Source organism: Trichosurus vulpecula, chromosome 6, assembly GCF_011100635.1.
Source record: "Trichosurus vulpecula isolate mTriVul1 chromosome 6, mTriVul1.pri, whole genome shotgun sequence".
NCBI classification, from domain to species: Eukaryota; Metazoa; Chordata; class Mammalia; order Diprotodontia; family Phalangeridae; genus Trichosurus; species Trichosurus vulpecula.
Window position 1 is genome coordinate 118,557,415 of NC_050578.1, and position 25,273 is coordinate 118,582,687.

Below are 25,273 nucleotides of genomic sequence, written 5' to 3' on the forward strand. Positions count from 1 at the left end.
GACCTAACCCTTGAACTGTCATGATAAGCTTGAACTGATTCAACCAGTTTAGATTCTCTAGCTTCCCTGATCCCTGGCTGTCCATTGTCTTGGTAGGTAAACTTTAATTCAGCTACACGGAGAGCTTCTGTGGGAGCAAAACCAGATACCATACTATCTCTTCTTACAGTTACACTTCTACATGGGAAGATGATACTTGTTACTCATAAGAACTTTTAAATCATTGGGGCAGTTAGGACTATATATAGCAGAGAGCAGAGGTACGAATTGAATATGATGGAATGATATCTAAAAAAATTAAAATAAGTGGAGAGAGAGGAATGCACTGGGAGAAAGAGGAAGGGCAAGGTAGAATATGCCAAATTATCTCACATAAAAGATAAAGAAAAGCTTTTCAGTGGAGGGGAAGATGAGGGAGGTGAGAGGGGGCCAGTGAACTTCACTCTCATCAGAATTGGTTCAAATATGGAATAACAAATATACACAATTGGGTATTGGGTATAAAAATCTGTCTTATCATGCAGGTAATTACCTTACAAGAAAGTAGGAGGTGAAAGGGATAAGAGAAAGGGGAAGCGTGACAGAAGGGAGGACAGATTGGGGGAAGCAGTAGTTACAAGCAAAACAATTTTGAGGGAAATACATTTAATAATCATAACTGTGAAAAAATTGAAGTTTCTCTGTTTGACATATGTCAAACATATGTTGAAGTGAATCAAATTTATAAAAAAATAAAAGCCATTACCCAATTGATAAATGATAAAAATATGAAGATTTCCAATGAAGCATTCAAAGTTATCTATAGCCATATGAAAAAGTACTTTAAGTTGCTCTTGATTTGAAAAATGCAAATTAAAACAATTCTGAAGTACTGCCTCATACCAATTAGATTGGTTAGTAGGGCAGAAAAGGAAAATGACAAATATTCAAAGGAGTATCGGAAAAAATAAGACATTGATGCATTGTTGGTGCAGTTGTGACCTAATTCAACCATTCTGTGGCAAAATTTGAAACTATGCCCAAAGGGCTATAAAATTGTGTATACCCTTTAACCTAGAAATATGAGTACTAGGCCTATATCCCAAAAGACATTTAAAAAAAGGAAAAGGATGTGCAGATACAAAGATATTTATCGCAGCTCTTTTCTGGTGGCAAGGAATTGGAAATTGAGGGGACACCCATCAATTGGGGAATGGCTGAACAAATTGTGGTATGTGATTGTGATGGGATATTATTGTGCTATAAAAAATAATGAGCAGAATTCTCTCAGAAAAACCTGGAAAGACTCACATGAGCTAAGGCAAAGAAACATGCACTCTGTATAAAGTAACAGCAATATTGTAAGATGATCAGCTATGAATGACTTAGCTATTCTCAGCAATACAATGATCCAAGACAACTCTGAAGGAGTTATTATGAAAAATGATATCCATCCCTTGAGAAAGAACTGATGGTGTCTGAATACAGATTGAACTATACTTTTAAAAAACTGTCTTTTTCTTGAGTTTTTTTTTGCCTGTTTTCTTGCACAGCATGACTAATACGGAAATATGTTTTGCTTGACTATACATGTATAACCTATATCAAATTGCTTGCCTTCTCAATGAATGGGTTTAGGAAAGAGAAAGGGAGAGGAATTGGAACTCAATGTTTTAAAAACTAATGTTAAAATTGTTTTTCCATGTAATTAGGGAAAATGAAAGACCAAACACAATAGAAGATAATCAATGCCTTCCTTGGAAGCAGGAGAGAACATGTAATTTTTTTAAAGGATTGTACTGGATTGTTCAAAGCCTGGGAAGTTTGCTATGGGTCACTCTTGCATGTGAAAGGCAGTAATTCAAAACAAAAGGATTTGAGTTGGAGAACATCTTTGTTCTTGCAGGTCCTCTAACCTGTTTACTTAAATTCAAACCCAAAGTGTTTGAGAGGTTAAAGGAAATCAGTGTGGCAGACTCACATAGTTCCTGTGGGATTTCTTTTTCAAAACCTTCAGAAATAGGATGGGAGCTAGGGGAGAGATACCAAAGAGAGTTTAAATAGAAGTTTAAGGACTTTCTAAACCTTAGAAAGAGGCTTGGGACCTTGAGGACAATTCAGCTAGCTGAAGGAAGTAGGTTCAAAGACCAACTTTAAGCCTGGGGTGTCTTATTATCTGGCTGGTTGCTTCTTGTCCTTAAAAAATCTTAGATCCTGGAGGCTAATTCTCTGGAAGCTGACAGATATCTCTCCTTATAGAAAGAAAGCACCATCACAACTGCATGGGTGAGCCTTGACTTTCTCACTTTAAAAGGGCTGCGGCCTTTGCTGCTGAATTCCAAATAAATAGGAAAGAAGGATTGATGAACTGACCTCTCTTCTTATGGAGAAAAGTTGCCATTTAGCTTGGGGCAGCAGAAAAAGCTCAGTTAAGGTGGTAGTAGAGAAAAGCAGGGGATAGTAGAGGGCAGATGTGATACCATACACAGAGAGAAGCAATGAAAAAGTGATGTTCAGCAAGGAGCAGGCCCAGCACGGTATAATGCCCAGTGAGTATCACATCCAATGGGAATCTTAGGATTATATCAGCAAGAAGATGGTAGCCCTGAAGCAACTGAAGTATGAGCTGTCCCACTATATAGATGCCTTAACTATCTTTATGTGTGTCCCTTCATGCATGGGCTCTGGCTATGTGTTCTCTACATGCATGTGTTGATCATACGTGTGGAGATTTATGTATGTCCACTACTCCAACTCTTGGTTGGTGTGTGTGTGTGGGTGTGGGTGTGGGTGTGGGTGTGGGTGTAGGTGTGGGTGTGGGTGTAGGTGTGGGTGTGGGTGTGTCAGCGAGCAGGGGGGAAGAGTGTGCCCTGGGTTTCAAGATAATATTTTCTATTGCTGCTTTTCTTTTTGCTCTACTATTGCATTAAATGCCTTTACTTTAAAATTTTTTACATCATCTGGCCAACTAATAGAAGTAAACACATTAGGGGCTCATAAAAGATGACTTTGAGAAGATACAGATCTATAGTATGCCTTGGCCCTAGGGCAAATTTTCTGGGGCGCTGGATGTTTCAGGAATTTCCCACGACCACTATAAAATATAAATATGAGTATGCATTAGTCATTTTCAGGATTTTGGTTTTGACCCAATAAATAAATACTATCAGTCAGTTTCATTCCCAGACTAGTAAAATTTTAATTATTTCTCATATTTTCATGTATGAATAACTTTAAAAGGAAGCTGTTCATCTAGATAGACCCTGAGTTCTAGTTCCAGGTCTGATATTAACGAACTGTAAGACTGTAGGCAAAGCACGTACTTCTCTGGGTCTCAGCTGCCTCATATGTGAAATGGATGTGTGTGATGGATTTTACGAATCCAAGAATTAAAAACAGAGGCATCTCATGGTGAAAGTAGAAAGGAAAATTTATTACGATCCCGCGGGAAAGTGCAACTCGGACACCAAAAGGACTGGGGGTCCTCTCAGTGTCAGAACGCACTGGACACAGAAAATTGGGGTGTTTATATAGGTCCCTAACCGCAATTCCCCCTCCCAACATCCTTCCTCTCAGCTTGCAGACGTAAGCTTTGAGGGTACAGTCTGGACGTGATAAGTCTATCCCAGGGACAATGGCAAGGAACAAACAGTATGGTTATTTTTAACAAGCAGGTGACAGACATAACCTTCCCACCATTCTTATCCCATTCTCCAATCAATCTGAAGTGATAAATCTATCTTAATGACAATGACAATGAACAAATGGTTTGGTTATCTGTGACAGGCAGAAGCCAGTTGTTGGTTACTTCATCTTCACATCTGTGGCAAACTAGCCTTTCCCATCACCCTTACATCTGTGACGGATATCCCCAGCACCCTTACACCTTGTCTCCCATCATTCATACCTAACTGGTCTTGCATGTCTACATTGCACCTGGCTTTCCGGCTTTTCATCCATTTTTATGCTGAGCTGAGGGTCCCTTATCCTGGAGTCAATACACAGGGGGTGAGCATCCTGTGTCCTATCCTTACTTTCAGAGGATTTTATGGTTGCTGACTTATTCACCTCAACCCTTCTTTCTTTCAGGCCTCTCGCCATTAGGTAAATACACAGGATGTGAGCATCCTGTGTCCTGTTCTTAACCTGGGCCTTATGGTCACTAGCTTAGCTTATGGAGGGGAAAACATCTAAGTAGAGAAATGGCTTTACAGAAAGGAAAATATCTAAGCAGAGAAATGGGACTCACTATCCTACTTATTTCTATTTATTTAATTTGTCCTCTTTTATGAGAGGTCTTCACTCGTTCCACACGTGAAGAAACCAATACCTTTTCTACTTAACAAGATTGTAATGAGGATTAAAAAATGCACAGCCAGGTGGCACAGTGGATAGAGCACTAGGCTTGGAAACAGAAAGACTTCTCTTCATGAGTTCAAATCCAGCTTCAGACATTTAATCACTGCCTGTCCCTGGGCAAATCATCTAACCCTATGAGTCTCAATTTCTTCATCTGTAAAATGATGTGGAGAAGGAAATGGCAAAATACTCCAGTGTCTTTTCCAAGAAAACCCCAAATGGGTTCATGAAGAGTTGAACATGACTGAAATGACTCAAGAACAGCAATGAGGATAAAAAGAGCTTTATCTGGGTGAATAAAATATGCTGAGAGGTAGGCAGGATGGTTGTCACTGGAGAGGCGAACAAGAGAATGCAATATGCTATTAGGCAGGCAAGAAGAGTTTATTAAATACTTATTATGGGCCAAATGCTATAGTAAACACTGGGGATACAAAAAGAAAGGAAAAGAATGACAGTTACTGCCCTCAAGTCGCTTACATTCTAATGGGGAAAGACAAAAACATAAAAGAGAGCTGGAAAGTGGGGGAGAGGTGGGGGAAGAGAGGTGGGGTATGGTATCAAAGTCTATAGAATTGGAGTTAGTGTGCTAGGGAGAAAGAAACATGCATAATCTATGCCTGCCCTAAAATGTAGGACCATGGAAGGAATTTGCCAATAGGAAAAAGGGATCAGCATAGTGGAGAGATATCACAATGTGAAGAAAGCTCTAGGCACCGAAGGAATTTCCAGGATGAAAAAGCAACTGAGGCATAGTGGCAAAGTTGAGATAGTCAGAAGTACAACGAGGAGGAGAATCAATATTTAGTTAGCCAGTAAACAAGCTTTTATTAAGAGCATGCTATGTATCAGGCACTGTGCTAAGTTCTAAGATTACCAAAGAGGCAAAGGATAGTCACTGCCATCAAGGAGCTGACAATCAAATGGGGAAGACAGGCAAATAAATTGGTAAATGCAAGCTATATACAGGATAAATATTTGATAACACCTGTAACAAAGGACAATTGAAAAGTATAGTGTGAGCACAGGTGCAGCAGAACCTGGTAGAGTTAAGAGGAAAATAAATCTCATAGCAATGAAAGAATGAATAGAATAGTAAGGAACAAGTGGTATGAAAGAATACATAAAAAGAAAAGGAAACAAGTTTAAACTTTGGAAGAAGAAAAACAGTTTAGTCTGAAATGTACATAGAAAGAAAGGAAAGGGAGGAGAAATGTCTAGAGGAGTTAATAAAACAAAATACCAAGGAGAATAAGGACATAAGTCACAGCATGGATGCCAGAAATGTCATAAGAGAAGTCAGAGTAAAGAAAGGGAGAGGGTAATGTAAAACTGAGACAAATGAAGGGATGAGGGATGATGATGTCAGAGGGCAAAAAGTGGAGTTAAAAGGAGAAAGAAGTGTTTTCAAAGAAAGCCTACAAGGACTAATCAAATTCTTAAAGATATGGATAAATCACAAATTTAAGTAAGAATGTCTAATTAGGTTAGCATGAGGACACAGGGAAAAGATGTAGGCTTTCAGATTCAAAAAAAAATACAAATGGAGTGGGTTGTTTAATTTTTGAGTGTTCTATGTATGCTTTTGTTTTTAACATATCAGAAATAAGTGTTAATGTAGAGAAGGCTGCCACACACCAAAGGAACTGGATTCATGACTCCTCGTGCTGGTCAGAAAAGGAAGAGAAGAAAAGAAGGAAGGGGTTTTGTTTCTATATCATGTGGTTGTTCTAAAGTTTGGAATGGTAAAGTTTGATATGAATGTCAGTTGAGAAGTGAGAAAGGTGGAGTTTGTGAATGTGCAGAATGTTCCCTGAAAAGGGAAAGTAAAAGGGGAAAGGTCAAAATGTTGAGGAGGAAAACCTTATCTGCATATTGACAAAAGGGGCTGGATATATTCAGTCAAAAAGCATTTTTTTTTTAAGAACTAACTACAATCCAGGAACTGTGCTAGTTGCTTGAGATACAAAGAAGAAAAAAAAATGAAGCAATTAATGCCCTTGAGGATCTTACATTCTATTGGGAAAGACAACATTTACATGATGGATATACACAAAATAGAGACAAATACACATTGCTTAACTGGAAGACTTTTAGTGAGCGAAAGTTTGGATTTTGTGTCATGGATAAGCTTGAGATTATATAAAGTACTATAGGATTTCCCAAATACAAGCTAACCCATTACCTTTCTCTAATTTAAATCTGTGCCTAGTACATTATCTATATGAAAAGTTCATCTAAAATATATGAACTGAAGAAAGACCTCTTGAATTACCCATCGAACTGCATGTCATAATTTGCAAAAATCTGTGAGGAATTAAAATGGTAGCTTTTTCAAATGACTGTACGGAAATATATGGTGGGTGTAGATTGACTACAACAATTTACAGTGAGTTGTATACATGATAAAATGTAAAAATAGCATCTATCTACATATACATACACATACATATACACACATATACATATATACACATATATACATACATACACATATACATATGTATATACACACATACATATGCACATATGTATATACATATATACACCTATATACATATATATATATACACACATATACATATACACATACATACACAACACACACACACATATATGTCATCTTACTTTGGAGTGGTGCGTGACTCTAGGCCAGCAGTTGTTATGAACTCCCCGGCTTTGATGTTCAAGCTTCTGTGGTAACAGTATATTGTGATTTTGTCAGACAGAAATCTGCCTGTTGATTCATGTTTATTTGCTCTGTTTGTATTTGCTCTGAAGATCGGGGTGCTGGCTTTTCCCCCTTAGCTGAGAGAATGATATACAAATATCATACAAATGTTGGATTAAAGCAAGACTGATAACCCCTTGACGGTGCTTTCCTTAGTAAAGTAGATCAAAAGAACCTGGGCTTGCAGCGTTCTTGTTGGGCTTGTGTTGGTCCTTCACCCCCACAGCAGCTGCTAGCCTAATTGCTGCAACAATGAGCTTACCATGTGTGCCCTTCATGCATGATTTCTATGGTACTCATCCTTTCAAATGACAGTGTATATATTTGTAGGACATTAGGTTTATGAGAGGTGGATATTGTAAATTTCTATGTTATTTAATTAAATGTCTTTACTTTAAATTTATTGTGTCCTTTAGCTGAATAAAGAAAAGGATACATGTACTTGGGGAGGCTTATGAGTTATATTTTGAGTTCATATGGGCCCACAAAGTATCATGAACCAGAGTTAACTGTTCTGGGGGACTCATGTGAGAAGAAAGGTACATGAGGTCCTATTTTTTTTCAAATTGAAGTATTGAAGTCCTGGAGAATGTGTCAGAGAAAATGGAGCAAGAATCAATATACAAACAAATGAATGAATACTTTGTAGGAATGGCAGGGGAAAGGTAAATATGACAGAATTAATGTGTGTGTGTGTGTGTGTGTGTGTGTATGTGTATGAGCTATACTAGATGGATTCCAAGGATTCTTAAAACTAAAATTCTGTGATTCTGTTTCTGTGTTCTAATACTGGCTCTGCCATTTATAAGCTATGGACTCTTAGACATATCACTTAGTCAACTAACAAAAAAATTTAAGCACTTTCTTCACGATCCCAAGTCTTAAAAATGCAAATAGTGTTGCTTAATTACTTACCTTCTTTATTATAAGGATCAAATTAGTTAACATGCAGAAAGAACTATTCCATTATAAAAAGGTCTTTGAGTATACAATCTTATCATGACTGCCAATATTGTTAGGAATTGTGGTGGTATAATTCCAAGCACCATTCCAATAGTGACGTACAAATATTCAAACATTCAGACGTCTCTATGACTTTATCAACTTAGGTAATCCCTCCAGTATTGTAGATCACAGCCCACTCCTGTCCATTTATTCTATGTGAATTCTTCTCCATGTCTTTCCACAAGTTCTCCACAAGAGATCTGACCAGTATGCTATGGAACTTTTATTTCTCTTGACATCATGTGGGTACCAATGAAATATTCAAGCTATCTACCACTTATCTTTCATTTCCATCACATTACTAATCTATCTTTTCCAGTCATACAAATCTCCAGTGATATCCTTTATGTAGCTTCTTCTTTATGTCCTATGAGACATTTCATCAATGCTTGAAAAGTTAAAGTCAATTCATTTTAATAGTGATAACCTTTTTCACCCTAATATCAAGTGACTGGTGCTGTTACACATCACTGATAGATTGCTCTACTTTTTGGTTTGCCTGTTTCTTTAATGAAAATCAACACATACATACAAAGTCTATTCACTGAAGGAGGTAATAATAAAGTTTCATGGATGAGGTGATAGATTGTACAATAATGTGTGAAACACCTGCATAATCCCATATTTTATAACTTGTTTTGGCTGGAGTCAATCTACTAATTTACTTCAATTGCCTAATACCAGATTAGTGATTTTCTTTCATTAGGGTTGGACAAGAATAGATACTACGGACAAGTAAGAAAACTGGGTAGTTTTTTTTTAAATCTACATGCATTCTATTAAGGATGCTAATGTTCTAGCAAGTCCATTATGCATATTTTGTCAATGACTACTATATATAGGTCACTGTGTTTGATTTGTATGGGGAAAGTGCTTTTCATAGAGTACTGCTTAACTAATGCTTATTCAATGGAATTGTTTCTCTAAACTAGTTCATCATTTTTTATTATACTTCAGATTCACATTTGACTCAATGGTACATAATTTTTTGAATAGATTTTAAGCATTGATCATAGATCTACATATAGAAAGGACCTTACACATTTCATCTAGATTAACTCCCTCATTTTATAGATGAGTAAAGTGACGGCAAATTAAATGTTTCCAAAGTTGATAAGGGAGCCATGATTCAAACCCATGCCTTCTGTTTCCACGCTGTCATATTATCTGCATAGCCAAATAGGTAATATTACAATGTAAGAAGGTTTAGAATGGAAGTAGCAGTAGACTGTGCATTGTGTAGCCAGCGGCTGCACATTTATTTAATGAAGTATCAGGTTTGTTGAAAGACCCCAGAGTAAAGCTTCAGTTAAGAAAATTTCATCATTAGGATAGTGCTGAATATTCAGGAAAAACCAACTATTTCTTGATGCCTCTTAATAGATTATAATTTTAAATGTAAATTAGTTTAAATTACCTGAAACCATGACCTTAAGTGAATTACCTAAGTTTCAATGTCCACACACTTTTTTTGGTTTTGTTGTTTTGGAAAAGCAGCACATAAGTTCAGTCTAGCAATAGGAAGGTAAAATGAAAAGAGACATAAATAACTTTCAAAGGCAAAATGAATTTAAGGAGAAAAAAGAGAAGAAAACTTACAGTCATCTGAAGTAAATATGAGATCAAAAAGAAACCTGGCATCTGAGACCATATAGACAGATAGATAGACAGATAGTTAGATAGATAGGTAGATAGATAGATCTGCATATCTATATACATGTATCTATCTTTATCTATCTATCTATCAATAGATCGATTGATTGATCTATGTATGTATCTAGCTATCTGTCTATCTATCTATCTATCTACACCCAGACTTTCCTAACTAAACACATATCTTAGGGGTGTAGAATAAAATAGAACATTATAATGTACTTCCAGAGTTGCTTCTTTCACTATATCTTTACTTTTAGTATTCTTCTCCTCCAAATTTCTCCTTTTATTTTTTTCCCTATGATTTTCTCTCCAATATTTATTGGATGTGTAAAGCCAATCAGTAAGTGAAAGATCTTTCACATCCATTGAATAGGCTTCAGGTGGGACCAACAAAGGAAGGCCTGATTACAGACAGGCCCACACCTTTTCACTAACTGGGTATGAGGCCCCAGGCTAGTTAGCAAAGTAGTTTGCTAGTTTGCCAGAGGTGTGAAGCCCTCAGGACCCTAAAGAGAGTGTGTTCTGAGTTCCAGTCAATCAGATGATGGCTAGGCCTGTATAAAAAGAGAGCCCAGAACTGGGAGCAGCAGAACTGGGAGCAGCAGATCAGGGAGAAGCAGGATTTAGAAGCAGAGAGCCAGCATAGAGAGTGCAGGGTTGAGAGTGCTGAACAAGAGAGAGTTGTGGAGATCAAGGAACTCAGAGTCAACAGAGCTGCAGGAGAGAGTGCTGAGTGGAGAGTTTTGATTCATGAGTGATCTTTTATAGGAAGGCCCCATTAGTGAGGGGAAGTTACAAGTATGGCTTGGTTCCTTGCTATAATATTTTGCTATAATTTCCTTGTTTCTATAGTGAGGTTGGCTTATCAGTTTTGGAATATTATTGCTACAATATCAAATTGGAAGTATTGTTCCTTGGGTCTGATCCTCTGGAGTCTAAATAAATGTTATACTTCTTCTGCCTTCTACCTAGAGAATTCCTTATACTTCACAAGGCTGAACCACTAAGGCACGTCCACGGCCCTGTCTGAGGTCATGAATTTTGCCATACTATTAAAGGATGCTAGGTCTTTCCATTATTTTCCCAAGCCATTCTCTCCTCTGCTTCCATTTCTTTTTTTCTTGACCATTCTCTACTCTACTTCTTCAACATCTATAAAGTTTATAGGCCTCTTTTCAGCTTACTTCTATTTTTTATTTTTTTGTTTTCATTCTATAATTCCCATAGGCCACTGATTCCTATTCCAATATAGTTCAGTATTACCAGGAACCTATTATTTCATTAGAGTATGCCCAGGGGGCTGCTGGGGAATTTTTGACAACCAACTCTCCAAAACCACAAGAAACCCCTTTAAGATTAATCTGCATTATAAACAGTATCTCCATTATTTTCTTCAGTCTAGAAAATTAGCAAAACAATAAGTCAAACCTTGGGTAAAAATACTCAAACTGAAAATTTAGCAATTGGATTTATTTCAAAGGTCTGTTGGAGCTGGCTCTAGCACACTGCTGAATGTCAGCCTAAAGTCCAAATTGAAACATCTCCATGCCTGTCATGCCCTGCGACTCTGGTCAATGGACTCCTGCCAACCCACCACACTGCCGCAAGGTGTTCAATATTCAGGTAGCGTTGTAATCCTTGCCATTGTGTAGCAAGTAATGATGTATGAGATGTCTCTCTAGCTATGCAAGCAGTCCATGTTTTATCTTTTTGAATTCATGCATTTATCTCAAGACCTTCTTCACTGATAATGTATTGTATCATTCTCATTTACTCTAGGCACATTTACTACTTATGTGAACTTCGGGAAGCCACAGCTTCCTTGGGCCTTGGCCTTCCCATCTTAAAAATGAGGGGATTAAACTAGATGATAGCTAGGCAGAGCCCTGGGTAGACGGTTGCACCTGGAGTCAGAAAGTTCGGAGTTCAAATTCTGCCTCAAACATTTACTAACTGTGTGACCTTGGGCAAGTCACTTGATCTCTTTTTGCTTCAGTGTTCTCATCTGTAAAATGGAGATTAATAAGGGAAGGGAAGGAGAAGGAAATTAAGTATTTATATAGAGCCTACTGTCTGTGAGGTACTTTGCCAAATGTTTTACAAATATCTCATTTTAGCCTCACAACAACCCTACCAGGTTAGTGCTATTATTATCCCTATTTTACAGTTGAGGAAACAGAGGCAGACCTAATAATAGTGCCTATTACTTCCCAGAGTTGCCGTGAGGAATGAGACAATATTTGTGACGTGTTTTGTAACATTAAAGTGCTATAAAAATGCTAGCTCTTATTAGATAGCATTGGAAAGCCCTTCTTCCATATGTGGCTGGTGAAAGATGAAATGAGTGAGGAAATAAAGCTTTGAACTCTTGATTTAGATAATATGTATATATAATTATATAATATTTCTATAATAATTTGTATAATAGCTTGATTTATTAAGCAAAGTATACTAATTGCATAACAAATTGGGACCTCAACTTTGTCACTGGACCCTGAATACAGGGTAGAAAGAAATTTTTGTGCATTAAAAGCAATCAATCAATTAATTAAAAGAAAACAATTAGCTGGGATACAAAATTGTCTAAACTGATTTCTAATTGTGGAAAGATTAGGGACTTTCCTTATAAGGAAGTAGAAAGCCAACAGGTACAACTCTCTGAAATCAGAAAAAGAGGTTTTCCCCACCCCCTCCCTCAATGTCTGTATTCAATCAAAGGAACATGGAAGCAATGACTGATTAGCCAGTATGGGACCAGTTTTTGGAAGATACACACTGGTTTCTTCAAATGTATAATTGCGAGAAGACTCCTTGCAACACTCTTTGGATATGACTGAGTTTCTGGTCAACACAATCTCGGTCCTTAGTTAAGGGTCTCTAAACGACAGGTGGAGGAGGTCTTATTTCCCAGCCACTCAGGGCTAGGTTCAAACAATGCAATAAAGTTTCTTACAATTCCTATAACTGAATGAAGTTTCCTCACAAGACAGAGCTTGAACTAAACTTCTGAATGAATAGAAAGGATGTGGGTCCAGAACTGAATCACAAAATGCAGTCTGTGTGGTTCACTTAACTACCACACCTCTGATCCTACGCTATCCAGTTTCTTTTGAGTGCTGCTCAACTTCAATTCTTTGAAAACTACGTATTTCTATGACTTGGAGCCATTTCATATCACCAAAAGAATATCAATATGAAATATATATATGTATGTATATAAAATAGACATATATGATGATTGAATAAGTGAATATATGAAAGAATGTCATATGTATGATTATTTATATAATTGTGTATGGGTGTATGCCTTTGCTTCAGGGGAAAATGGAGTAGGGAAAGAAAAGGATAATAGAGTAATAGAAAAAACAATCCAAGCCTATTCACTTTTAGCTGTTCAGCTTAAGGTCCATTTGAAATGTTCATCAAAGGTATGTGTATTAATGAACAAACTCTAAAAACTACATATCATAACTGAAACAGCAGGCATTCTTCATCCATTGTTGATCCCTATTTGGCTTGTAAAGGAGTATAATGGATAGAAGTGTAGATTTGAAATCAGATCCTGCCTTCAAAATTTACTAGTGGCGTGACCCTGGAAAACCACCTAACATCTCTCAGCTTCCTTTCCCTAATCTGTAAAATGGGCATAATAATACCATGTAGTCCATAATGTTGTCTGGAAATCAAATGAGATAATGTGTGTAGAGTACTTGGGAATCTTTAAAGCACTATCATCAATGTTGGCTGTAATTACTAGAATTGGGTCAAAATCTTTTGATTTTAACCAAAAGAATGGTTTTGCTTTCTACTCTTTTTGTCTTCTTTATGAGGCTTATATCAAGGCAGAATTCGTGACTTCAAAGATAACAATGAATATGCCTAAATGGTCCAGAATTGCATTCTCTAAGTAGAAGGCAGAGGAGTTAAAGCATTTATTGAACCTCAAAAGTAGCAGACCCATGGACCAGTGTCCCCAATTCGACATCCTGGCAAGAACCTTCCAAGACCAGTATGCCCATCTCACAATAGTGACCAGGAGGCCACAGAAAAACATTATGGCGGCAAGCGAAGCCATACTGGTGCTTCGCCCCTACCAATGCCAGGGCCCTCCAGGAAGAAGACCACCCACTGGCCTCAAGCCCCTGCTCAGCACTCTCCAGTCTGCATGAGGGTCAGTCCTGCTTTTCTGTGGAGCCTGCCGCCATCACCGCCACTTCTGCTGCAATCTCCAAGCTATGTTCCAGGTAGCTGACTGCTTTCTCTCTCCTTCAGCTCTTAACTGCTCTCACCAACTGCCTCACCAACTGCCTCTTAGCTCTGCTCCAACCCTTCAGTAAGCTCCTCCCACCACAGGCTTCCATTGGCTCCAGTCCTAGCCACTCCCCCCAGGACCCTGAGAGCCCCACCCCCAAAGCCCATTCAAATGGGCAGGGAAGATCTTCCCATTCGCTGATTGCCTTTACAAGTGAAACCACTTATAATCATCTATTATCCTTCTTCATGGAATTTTATTTTTTTAATAAGTTTATTTATTTTTGGTTTTCAACATTCACTTCCACAAGTTTTAAATTTTCATGGAACTTTATAAATGAATATACATTCTAAATCAGTACTTCCTTTGACCTCCACTTTCCTTCATTTTGCAAGTAAGTTCCATGATTTCAGACTAAGGTGCTTTATTAATCCTTTTTATTCCCTTTGTCAAAACAATTGATTTGTATCAATTAAACTTCATTATAAAATTATTATAGAAAGTGTTTACATCAGTTCTCTTGCATGTTACCCATTTTCAATTGCCCATTACTTCTTCAAACATTTCAGTCATTGTTTCATTTCATGTTGTATATTGTTTTCATTATTATTCTTTCTCTATCTTTTTAAATTTATCTTGATTTTTCACTGTTAGTAGTCTGATTGTATGTCAACATCTTTTCCTGTCTATTAAAGTATAATTAATTTCTTTTTTGTGATGCCTCTCAGTGTGTACCAAAATCCAGCTTCTCTGAATTATTTTCTTGAAGAAAACATTCATTTTACATAAAGCCCAAGGCTTCTAAGTAATCCATAATTCTTTGACCTCTCATTCCTTCTTCCAAAACAATATTTTTTACATACACATTTTACTAATCTCACCTATGGCTATTTTTCAGCCATCAATGAGTTTTTTTTAAAGGGTTTATTGCATTCTTCATAGAATTCTCTCTAATTGATGCTGGTGCAAAAACTGCAAACATTTTCATAGTACTTTAAAAAAAAAACAACTTACAAACACTAAAATACAAGATGATCTAAGACCCATAAGATAAGTATTAGTATGCATGTGTGAGAGAATTAGTGAAAGAAAGAGCAAATAAAAGAAATTCAGGGTGATTTTGACATTTGACATTGACATGTGTAATTGAGGTATATAAATAAAACACTTTATTACCAAGTATGAAGTTAGTTAGATTCTTTGACAAACCTATGGTATTTCATTTTGTGCAGATTCTCATGAGAACATCTGACTAAATTTTCTTAAACAAAGTCTTCCTTTTGCTGTTGTTGTTTGTTTCTAGGCAAACATAGTGACACTAAGGATTATAGGTGTGCCATGGGACTGAGCTGTTAACATTCCTTTTCATATTATTTACCTCACTCTCAACTTCATAAAAAATATTGCTGTCACCTACCTTAAAGGCAGCTAGATTTTCCCTCTCAAGATATTTCTGTTCTTTTTTTCTAATTAAAAATGTATAAGATTTATTTTTTTTAAAGTTAGCTTTCTAGGACTTGTTCATTACCTAGCATTTAAAATAGCTCTAAGGATGCCACAGAAGCTCTAAGGGAAGGCAAGGAACGTATTTTTTCACTTAGTTCAAAGATTATCATTCCAGTTCAGTTTATGCGATAAATAGTGAATGAAAATGCATTCCATGATTAAAACACACACACACACACACAAACACACACACACAAACACACACTCCTCAGAGCTCTTTACCTGGGAGAGAAAATCTACTTTATGTTGTTTTTCAACCAAGCAAAGAAAATGATAGAAACTGAAAGCTCCATACCTAATACAAGTTAAGGAAAAGTTGCTTTTTGCCTGTTGGCATAAAAAACACAAAATTATTCAATTTTATTCTTAGATAAATTGAAAGCCATACCATTTTAATTACTCAAAATATCTTATCTTACAGCTATATCTCCTCTAAAAGATGACCCTTCAGCAAATCCATTTTCTCTGATACAATGGCAGAGAAAAGGCTATGGAGATGCTCTCATGTCTTTGGGTTTTGTATAGATTGTTTTTCTTTTCTTTTTTTTTTAATTTTGGTCCTGTGGTTCAATTGTTTTTGGAAACTCCCTCCACCCACCAATATATATCAATCTCCTCCAGCAGATCACTCTGGCAATCATTCCCTCTTGCCAACTTTCAATCATTCTCTGTATACTGATTCTCTTCATCTGCATACAAATAATGCCCAGGTGTCCTCCATTCTAAAATAATAAAACAAACAAAACTTTGACACTTCCATGTTATTTTCCCATATGTCTCCTCCCTTTTATGGCAAACTCTTAAAAATAATTCTTTACACTCATAGTTTCTACTTCCTCTCCTTTCACTCAATTTTCCACTTCTGTAATCTGGTTTCTGACATTGTCACCAGATTGAAATTGCTCTATGGACATTTACCAGTGGTCTCTTAATTGCTAAATCTAATGGTCTTTTCTCAGTATTCATCATTCTTAAACTTTTTGCAATATTTATTCTTCTTGAGTACTGTCTCTTGCATATTTTTCCTCTTTTGATTTTCCAAAGATTTCTTTCTCTTGGTTCTCTTTCTACCTGTCTGGTTTTTCCTTTTCATTGCTGGAACCCTGAATGAACCCTCTATCCTGAGTCCTCTTCTCTATGTGTCCTTTCTGTCAAGAATATCAAGCATATCAATGCCTATGACCTTGACTGTCTCATCACTCCATAGATAACTCCCCAAAAGCCAAACTTCCAGATCATCAACTTGTGCAAAATAGATCGTTATATTTCTTCTTCAAAACCACTCTTCATTCAAACTTCCCTATTTCTGTCATACCTTGCTCCTATGAATGAACAAGGAGGAGACCTAGCTATGGAACTAAATCTAAGCTTTATTTTGAATCTTTATGTATTAATTCCAGGTTTGGGGCATGACCCAAGGAAAATTAAACTGACTTTCTTCAGTTCAGACATTCAGGACTGAAGCTAATTGATGTGGAACCAGAGTACTTGAGGGGCCCTGAGCAATGGGCTGAGTGCCATAGGTTCCCACATTCAGCTTTGTGATAAGATAATTGTCTCCAACCGCAACATTGTAAAATTTCAGCCTAATATCCAATTATCATGACCATTTGAATGGAAATGGGGTTTTTGCGTGTTTCCTTAATATCTAAAGCAAAAAAAGCTCCTAAAACCAGAAGTGATCCAAGTACTACACCTGGCAGGACTAGGCATGCCATTATATCAGCTGTAGAGTCAAGAAGAGAATCAGTGTACCCTATCAACTCTAATAGTTGATGCAATAATGGATGTAGTATTATAGAAGGGGCAATGATGTAGTCCAAGGAATGCTGGATTTTGAATCAGAATATTTGGGTTTTATGTTACTACTCTCTTCCTACCTTGCCATGTGCTGGAGTTGTGGTGAGTGATTCTCCTAACAAGAAATCACTTAAAAACTTATTTGAGATTCAATTAATGGGAATAATAATTAATACATGTACTACTTTATTGGCAAGGTTATTAATTAAAGAGTTAAATTAGATAATATATTTAAAAGCTTTTTATAAATTAACGTGGTATTTATTCAATAAACTTTTTAAAATGATTAAAATATATAAAGCATCATGTTAAGTGTGGTAGGAGATTTGTTTTCTCTTACATTAATTTCTTTGCTAATGTTGAACAATAAACTATATCATATGCACATGGTGATGGAGGGACCATGTGGTGTAACTGATAAACCACTACACTTCTACTCATGAGTTGTGTATTTGAATCCTTCCTTGGACCCAGCTATTTCACCATGGACAAGTCATTTAACTTCTTGTAAGTTTACTTTCCTTATTGTTATGTGTAATGTAGCAACAATTCGGCAAGCAGCTGCTGTGGCTGTCTAAAACCAACAACAATCAGAACACAGAAGGGCTACTAGCACAGGTTCTTTTGATCTGCTTTACTAAGAAAGTAACTTTAAGGGGTCAACAATCTCACTTTAATTAAACATGCAAATATGACTCACTTAGTTCAGGAGGAAAAGCCAGCACCCTGAACTTTAGAGCAAATACAAACAAATTACAAACAGAGACAATATAAACAGACCAAATCACAATTCAGTAACCAGAGAAGAACCAATGGGTATGGGTTAGCAAAGCCGGGGCAGGGGGAGGGTGGGGAGGGCGGCAGAGGCAGTTACAATGGCTTGCCCAAAGTCACATGCCACTCTTATAGTGAGTGAGAGCCGCAAAGGAAAAACGCCAACCTCTGAGTTTACATACCTTGTTCAGGGTTAAAGGGCATCACAACACGTGACTCAAACCCACGTGGCCTAAAAGCTTCTGGCATCACAAACATGCGACTCAAACTCATGTAAAGTAAATTTTCCCTTGAGGTAAGCAGGTCATCAAAGACTCCGATTTAATCAAATAAACAAAGGCCAGACTCATCAAGGGCACTTGATTAAATAAGTCCTCCGGCAGAGAAAACAGTAAAAAAAAAAAGTCCCACCTTAATTACTGATACATGTAACTAAACAGATATTGAAAGTATATGTGATCCTGTCACTACAAACCAGGTGTGGGCAAACATGCCTTTTAGTTGTTATTATAATGCACCTCTGTTGGTTAGTTGTTAGGAACAAGGGAGTTGTCTGAGATATCCATTTATACAATGGGCATGACAACTGTACTACCTCTGGCACCTCACATCATAGCTGTGTGTATACATACATACACACACAAACACACACACATATATATGTTTATATGTACACACACATATATGTGTATATACATATATATGTGCAAATGTTTCAGCGTTTTATAAATATGACTCCACATTTGTAAAGGCTTGCTGATTGAAAAATAATGAAGAAATAAACAGTAAGAGATCTTAGTTAACTATATGGAAATAGAAATAAGGAATAATATGGACAAATGAGAATTAAAAGAAAATACATTTTTGTTAACAGCTTTAATTATCTCTCAAACTTTCATCATATCTGCTGCAAGTAAGAAAATTGGGTAGTTTTTTTTTAATCTACATGCATTCTATTAAGGATGCTAATGTTCTGACAAGTTCATTATGCATATTTGGTCAATGACTACTATATGTAGGTCACTGTGTTGGATTTGTGTTGGAGGACAAAGAGAAAATGAAAAATAGCCCTGGTCCTCAAGGAGTTTGTTTTGTATATAATAAAAGAGAAAAGGAATACAAGGATTTGGATAGCCCATAAACCAAGAGTTTAAGTGCAAAGGTGGATACTGGCACTAGAAGAAGCTTCACCCATATGACACTGCTGTGGGTAAGCGATAAAACTGCTCACCATCTAATTGATTCTAAATTACATTAAATCAGCAATTACATTCTTATTAATATAATTAGTTCAATGATAAATTTAGCCTGCTTCTAACAACCAACAAGATCGCCTATAGCAGCTTAATTATATATTACTAACGTTTAATAAGTATGCTAATTGATATCTGCTCGCCTTGGTTGATTCATTAAGTAGCCATTAAATATTTAAACTTTCCTTACAATTTTAACACAGGGATTAAAACAGAATTGCATATTTATTGTGTGTATGTGGCAGAGCAGTAAAAGAAAATTGGCTTTTTTTATGATTTAGTGAATACTTCTCCATAATAAAAATCAACTGAATTATGCTATCAAAATATCATATGTCCCTGATAGTCTTCCAGTTCATACTTAGTATACCAATATATGTATGTATGCATGTATATGTATATATTCTTATTATTTAAGATAATTTGGCAAAAAATTGTTTCAGTTTTTTAAAGGATGAAATAAAATGAATGATTCATTCTCATGAACTACCCAACATAATTTATCTATATAACCAGAAGTGATAGTAGATGTAAATTGGCTAGTGGATTTACGAAGTAATGAGACCCATACAAAGAAAGGTGTGCGTGAGAAAGACAGAGACAGAGAAAATTACAAAGAGAGACAGAGACAGAGAGAAAGTCACAGAAACAGACAGAGGGAGAGGCAGGTGAGTAGAGGAGAGGAGAGAAGAGGGGAAGGGAGGTGAGGGGAACAAGGGGGTAGGGAATAGGAAAGAGGGGAGGGGAAAAGGCAGAAACTGGGGTGGGGGGACATTACTAATAACTGGGTTACTGACAGAAGAAATTAGGGTATGCAAGTGAGAAAGAATATTATTGTACAAAAAGAAACAGTGAACGGTTGGGGAATTTAGAGAAATGTGGAAACATTTGTAGGAACTAATGCAGACTGAACTAAGCAAAAAGAAAAGAACATTATACACAATGACTACAGCACTATAAATGGAAATATCAGTGATAAGAAGTCATTTATGAGCAACTGAAAAGCCAATAGTACTTGCTTCCTTTCAATTTAGTGATGAGACTCTAGGAAGGAAGAGTATTTCAATGTTGTAAGAATAAATAAGTTGTTTTTTCTTTATTACTAGGAATGCTGCATTTCCAGGTATATATCTGGGGGCAAGGGAAACTACATCAAGAAATAATTGCTTCATGAAAATAAAATGCATCAATTAAAGTAATTGATAAATAAATTAATACAAGGAGAAAAACAGACTGGGCGTTTCTACAGAAAACATCTTTCCACTACTTCACCCTTCCTCCCAGATATTTTCCCCAGAAAATCTATAATAGAGATAATGGAAAAAAGTGCTCTGAAAACAATGAGATATTTTTAAAGTATTTAGTATATTTGCCTGGTGCATGGTAGCCACTCAGTAATGGCTTATTCCTTCCAAACATGACATTGATTATTAACTAAAGTACCTTAGAGAAGTGATTTCCTTCTTTTGAGCCACTAGGATGTTACACTATAGTAATAGAGTAAGTATTGTGGAGCCTCTACTCACTTTCCATCTCATTGGCATCTTATTTTAGAAGAGTATGCATTATCTGGAAAAAATAATTTTATATGTATATACATATATATATATATAAAATATATATATAATAAGTTATTACTGCCTTTTCATACTATTATGATCACATCTCACAGAAAACAGCATTAGGGAGCACTTCTCCACCAAACTGTTTAGTAAGGCATGTGGTTATAATGTTGGATTTCCAATAGGTTGCAATGACCTTCAGATAATCATTTGGAGAGCTCAAATGAACCAAATCTTTTCAGTTACCCTTCAAGAAGCATGAGAATTTTTAGCTATAGCTTCATGTACTTTATGAACAAAGTCTATTGTATTGCTAATAGAAATATTAATGGTATATTGATTAAACCTCTAACTAATAATGTCTTAGATCCTTTCTGGCCATAAAAGATCTTTTTTTAAAAAAAATCTATTTCTCCTATGAATAGAAAAGAGTATTGCTCAAACTGGAAAACGCTAAACATCATAAGTATTTTTTTTCTATATTGATTAGAGACTTAATCTGCTTTCATTGATCACTGTGAATCTTTCATAGGCATCATAATGATATTTATGACTAACATGAACATTAGGCCAGCTTTTTCATACATTCTTAGAACTGAAAGAACTTTAGGGTGTCTTCTAGTTCGAGTCCTCCTTTTTGAAAATGAGGAAATTGAAGTCTAGAGAAGTGAAACAACTTGTCCAAATTTATGCAGTGGCAGAAGCAGTAGTGCTACCCTGATTTCTTAGCCTAAAGTCCTTTTTGAATTTTCATAAAAATTAATCACTATAGTCAGTATTTTTTTCATGATTTGTTTTTTCTTTTAATTACGTACCAGATAGAAAAGGGGAAAAAATAGTGATTGTTTCTCTTCACCCCCAACACTTCTGTTTATCAAGGTGGAATGGGAGAGAAATTTGTTGACCATAAGTCTTGCTTCTGCCCTGGAGTAAGTTCCTTCTTTCCCTCTGCTCCGTTTCATTGTGGGGGCAAGAGAAAATAGCTTAGGCAGAAATACTTGTACTTCGGCAGCCACAGTAGCAATGTAGCCGCCATCTTCTCTTCTCCAGACTACTGTTTCACTCAGCTCCTGCTGTGTCCCTGATTCACCAAAGGGCAGAGACAGAAGCAAGAATATGGTAGCCTCAAGAGGCAACAGTAGGCAGTGTGTGTTCTGACAAATAAATAGAATGTGGGAGGCATATACCAATATGGCAGAAGGGCAAACCCTTATGCTTCTACTGCACAAATTGGCTCAGATTCCCCTACCCTTATAGCAGTGGTCTATCTGCAAAAGAAACTTCTTCTGAAACTTGAGCAAAGAACTCATTCTTGTTTTACAGGCTCATAGAAGGGAGGTTTTGTTGTGTGGTTTGTTCAGGGTCTTCTGACCACACCACAATAAAGGCCGAGCAAGGGGGCAGCCTCTCGCTTTAAAAGAGGTGGGACCTGGCCATCCACAATCCACATAGGATGGCTCCACAATCACCTAGGTCTCACCTCCCAAGTTCAAAGGCCAAGAAGAATTCTCTTCCCCTCTGTACAAAATAAAATGGGAGTCAATGAGAGCCAGAGGTGCCACCATCTTGAATTACTCAAGGGTAACAATTTCTGGGTCTAAAAACTTGATGCAATGATAATAAAGAGCAGAAACTTTTGCACTGTTTGTTTTTTCCTTGAAGCAACAGTTAAGTCCCTTTGAATAAAACGTATCTGATTCTCCTCACCAGTGAAAATGGAAATGGATAGGATTAAGTTGTTTAAGTAAACTTATAAATACCTACAGGTAAAGATGACAAGTCCCTCTAACCAACAGAAAAAAACCACTTGCAATCTCTCACCTTTGTTGGCTGGAACAAAATTCTAGTGGGAGTTGGTGGGTGAAGACGAACATAAGTGGGCCAAAGTCAAGGACTGCAGGCTATATGGAACAATAGGTCAAACACAGGACATCATAGATTGTGGCACTATAAAGATGAGAAGACAGACAGGTCCATGACACCAGCTGGGAGCAAGCCTTTGGAGCATAACTTTCAGAAATTACTTCTGTCCTGCAGTAACTGGTAGTATCCAGCTAAATGGAGTAGTCTTTCTTCCCCATCCCATCAAATTCTGAGTTTTTCAATTAAATAACCATGTACAAACACACATGCCTGATATCTCCTTAATGTGGAAGTCCTGGGATAGCATTAGAGAGTGGTTTCCAGCTGTCTTTTGGAATATTCATGGCTTAGAAGCAAACCTCCTTCTGATAGGGACAGTTTCTCCAGCTCAGCATCAAGCTCAGCATCTGAAATGCTGGGATTAGGCACGTTGGTGGAGAAGAATGGCTTGTGGGGAGTCTCAGGCAGATCCAGAGGTTCTTTGGTGGTGTCCTGGAGGAGGACATCCAGCTCCTTCTCCAGTTCCTCGCTGTCACTAAGCCATTTATCCCCACCCCAGCCAAAGTCTGAGAAACTTCATCCTGGGTATCACAGAGCTCTTGGATCTGGTCCACCAGACTCTGTGCTTTCTCCACTGTAATGTCTTTCATGGAAAGTTTGAAGTCCCCTACACCAGCTTGATAGGCATTAAAAACCATCTGATCCGTTTGGGAAGCATAGATCCGATCCAGAATGCCTTGTACTGTTTCCAGCTTGGCATGTGGTGCCTCAATGCGTTTCTCTGTCCTCTGCTTAGACTTGAGATCCCTTAGCACAAGTTGCTTCTTTCCAGCTCGGCATGCTTGTTGGGCATCTTCTTTACATCTCTCTGCTTCCTGGTAAAGGGACTCCACCTTTCGTAAGAGCAGCCGTTCACTCTGCATCAATTGGTACACACCCACATCTACATCATTTACCGGGGAGACCTTGGCATGTAGACCTCTTGCAAATTTCACAATCTTCTCACCATTCTGCTCTAAAACAGTAACTCTCTTCTTTTTCTGCAACTGGAGCAACACCAAATAGAAAGTTCGCTCATCTGGGCAGGAACTAGCACAGAGGGTGCTCAACTCTGACAGGGCCACCACAGGATGAGAGGAGATTGGAGAGTTCTGATACAGACGATAGACATCCTCTGCTTTTTCCTTAAGAAGCTCCACAGCCACCGGCACATCTTCAGCAGGGACCTTGTTGTCTCCCAGCACATTAGAAAGAGTCCATTTGAGAGGTTTCAACAGGAAGACACCTACTCCCCATGAAATCCAGCTGCTGTCCACACTGGCCATGAAATCTGACTCCCGTTGTAGCTCCTCTTGGCGGAGCAGGTGCTGGAGCACCATGGCCAACCCGAGCAGGACACTCCCCTTACGCTGGAAGGCCTCCGGAAGGTCGCGCAGGGGCAGACGCACCGCCCCCCGGCGGTGCCTGTGGCTCAGCACCAGCGGCGCCCAGAAGCCTGTCTTGCTATCCCAGTCGGTGCTGTTCACCTCCCGACTCTTCTTGAAGGCGGAGAACAGGAAGGACATCCGTTCTTCATCTTCCTCCCACTCGGGGGGCAGCAGCCCCGCCGGGTCCCCCCGCCCCCGGCTGGGCCTTCGGACTCCTGCCCCGGGGACCACATCGGAACCCTTGACCAACTGACGCTCCGGACACAGCCCTGGTCCTGATCCCCTTCCGCCCTGGTCGCCTCTGTAGTCAGTATTTTTGAGAAAAAAGTCCAACCATGAAATCTCCTTGCTCCTCATCCTTATGGTTCTCCTTGTTAATCGCATATAAGTATATTTAGGGCTATAATTTCACTCCTATTATTTCACTTGGTCTTCATGGCATCCTTAGCCAATAGTCACAGGAAGTATCACCATCTCTGTTTTAAAGATAAGGGGACTGAGGCAAAGAGAGAAAAATCTCTGAAAGTCAAGGCAAATATCTAGGGATTTGTTATGCCAAAATAAAATAGATAAAACATGCTGACCAATATTTAAATAAATAGCTTAAATAAAGAAGAAACTTAATTTGACTAAAAAATTTCAAGACAAAATCATGATGAAACAAAATGGTTCAGAAATATATATATATATATATATATATATATATATGGAAAATATAATAAAACAATTAAGTCAACAAAAAAATAAAATTTGTTTTAAGAGAAAAGGGTAAAGATACACTGAATAAAGAGGGAATAAAAAGTATATTATTCAACTTGAAATATATTTAGAAGCAATACATACAAAAGTGATAAAGCTGGGGAAAGATTGTGAGAAAATTTTAAATTATCAGACTGAAAAAAACTTAGAAGAAAATAATTTGACCATTATATTTCAGTAAATTAAACAATATGAAAATTATTGAAAAAGAAAAGAAGGTATTTCAAATAAAATTCAAAAATGTGAATACCATTGATTCTTAAACGATTAATCAGGAAAATGATTACCAAGGTTCAAGACTGTCATGTGATGAATATATAAGCAACCATAAGAAAAATTAGACACAC

General features: G+C 37.3%; 1 protein-coding gene across 1 annotated transcript; it reads right to left on the bottom strand.

The window, feature by feature from the left end:
- Positions 1-23,046: 23,046 nt before the first annotated feature.
- On the bottom strand, positions 23,047-24,400 carry LOC118854260 (charged multivesicular body protein 7-like). The gene is given in 3 exon segments (XM_036764619.1): positions 23,047-23,276; positions 23,279-24,356; positions 24,359-24,400. Coding segments are annotated over 3 exon segments (1,350 nt in total).
- Positions 24,401-25,273: the final 873 nt, after the last annotated feature.